General features: G+C 58.6%; 1 protein-coding gene across 1 annotated transcript in view; it reads left to right on the top strand.

Moving 5' to 3' along the window:
- Positions 1-226: 226 nt before the first annotated feature.
- The window catches only part of GUITHDRAFT_105574 (hypothetical protein), a gene marked incomplete at both ends in the record, with an annotated part of 1387 nt that continues 790 nt past the window's right edge, over positions 227-823 (top strand). Inside the window, 2 exons of the mRNA XM_005835870.1 lie at positions 227-477; positions 573-813. Of these exons, the coding sequence (XP_005835927.1) occupies positions 227-477; positions 573-813 (492 nt within the window). The remainder of the gene's footprint in view (positions 478-572; positions 814-823) is intronic.

Here is an 823-nt window from a genome sequence, read left to right as displayed (position 1 = left end):
CGAAGCTCGTCCGTGCTCTCGCTGCAAGCACCTGAAGTGAGATTCTGCATGTATGTATGACGAGCTGCGGCTGATGCGGGTGAACACGTTGGACAACTAGGAGGAGGGCCTTGAGGTGGAGGAGTGCGACGACGAGTCAGAGTCAACATCTCCAAGCATGGATGTGCTGCACTCACGGCAGGGTGAACGAGGTGGAGGAGCAGAAGAAGAGGCTACGCAAGTATGGATGAAACCGCTCCCGCATGTAGACCCACATGGTTGGCAGAATGTGGAGATAGAAAAGCCGCTTGACTTCTGGATCCGAAGCCTGTCCTTCGACAAGCCGTCGCTGCTGCGGGACCACATGAACTCCATGGGCTGGCCAGATCGAGTGCTGGCGAGGCACTGGGAGTTCGGCTTCAGCTCGCAGGAGCTGATGAACATCTTCGTCTCGCTTCCCGGGCACTGCACGCGATCGAGATCCTCGTGGCGGACCTGGTAAAGAAGCAAGGTCGAGGGCTGCAGCGGCAGCTGCTGATGGAGAGCGAGACAGTGTCTGAGCAAGATCTGGAGCTTGAGCGAGCGTTCTACAGGGAGCAGAGCCTCGGGACGGTCAAGCAGCATCTGCATCCGTCTACGGGGAAGCGAGCGCACGTGTACATATCGGATACTCTGTGCAAGATCGTCGGACTGCACGCGGAGGAGGTACTGGCGAGGATCGCGAACAGGGAGCTGTCACTGGTCACGACGGAGTTTGAGTACTTCTGCTACGTGATGTTCGGGACGTGGTTGTACGCGACGAGCCCAGGACGGCCCCTGGTTCTCCCAATGCGTGTGCGAAACC

The sequence above is a fragment of the Guillardia theta genome (assembly GCF_000315625.1).
Source record: "Guillardia theta CCMP2712 unplaced genomic scaffold GUITHscaffold_20, whole genome shotgun sequence".
Lineage (NCBI taxonomy): Eukaryota > Cryptophyceae > Pyrenomonadales > Geminigeraceae > Guillardia > Guillardia theta.
The sequence above is the reverse complement of the archived record's forward strand: the minus strand, read 5'-3'. Positions and strand labels throughout refer to the sequence as shown.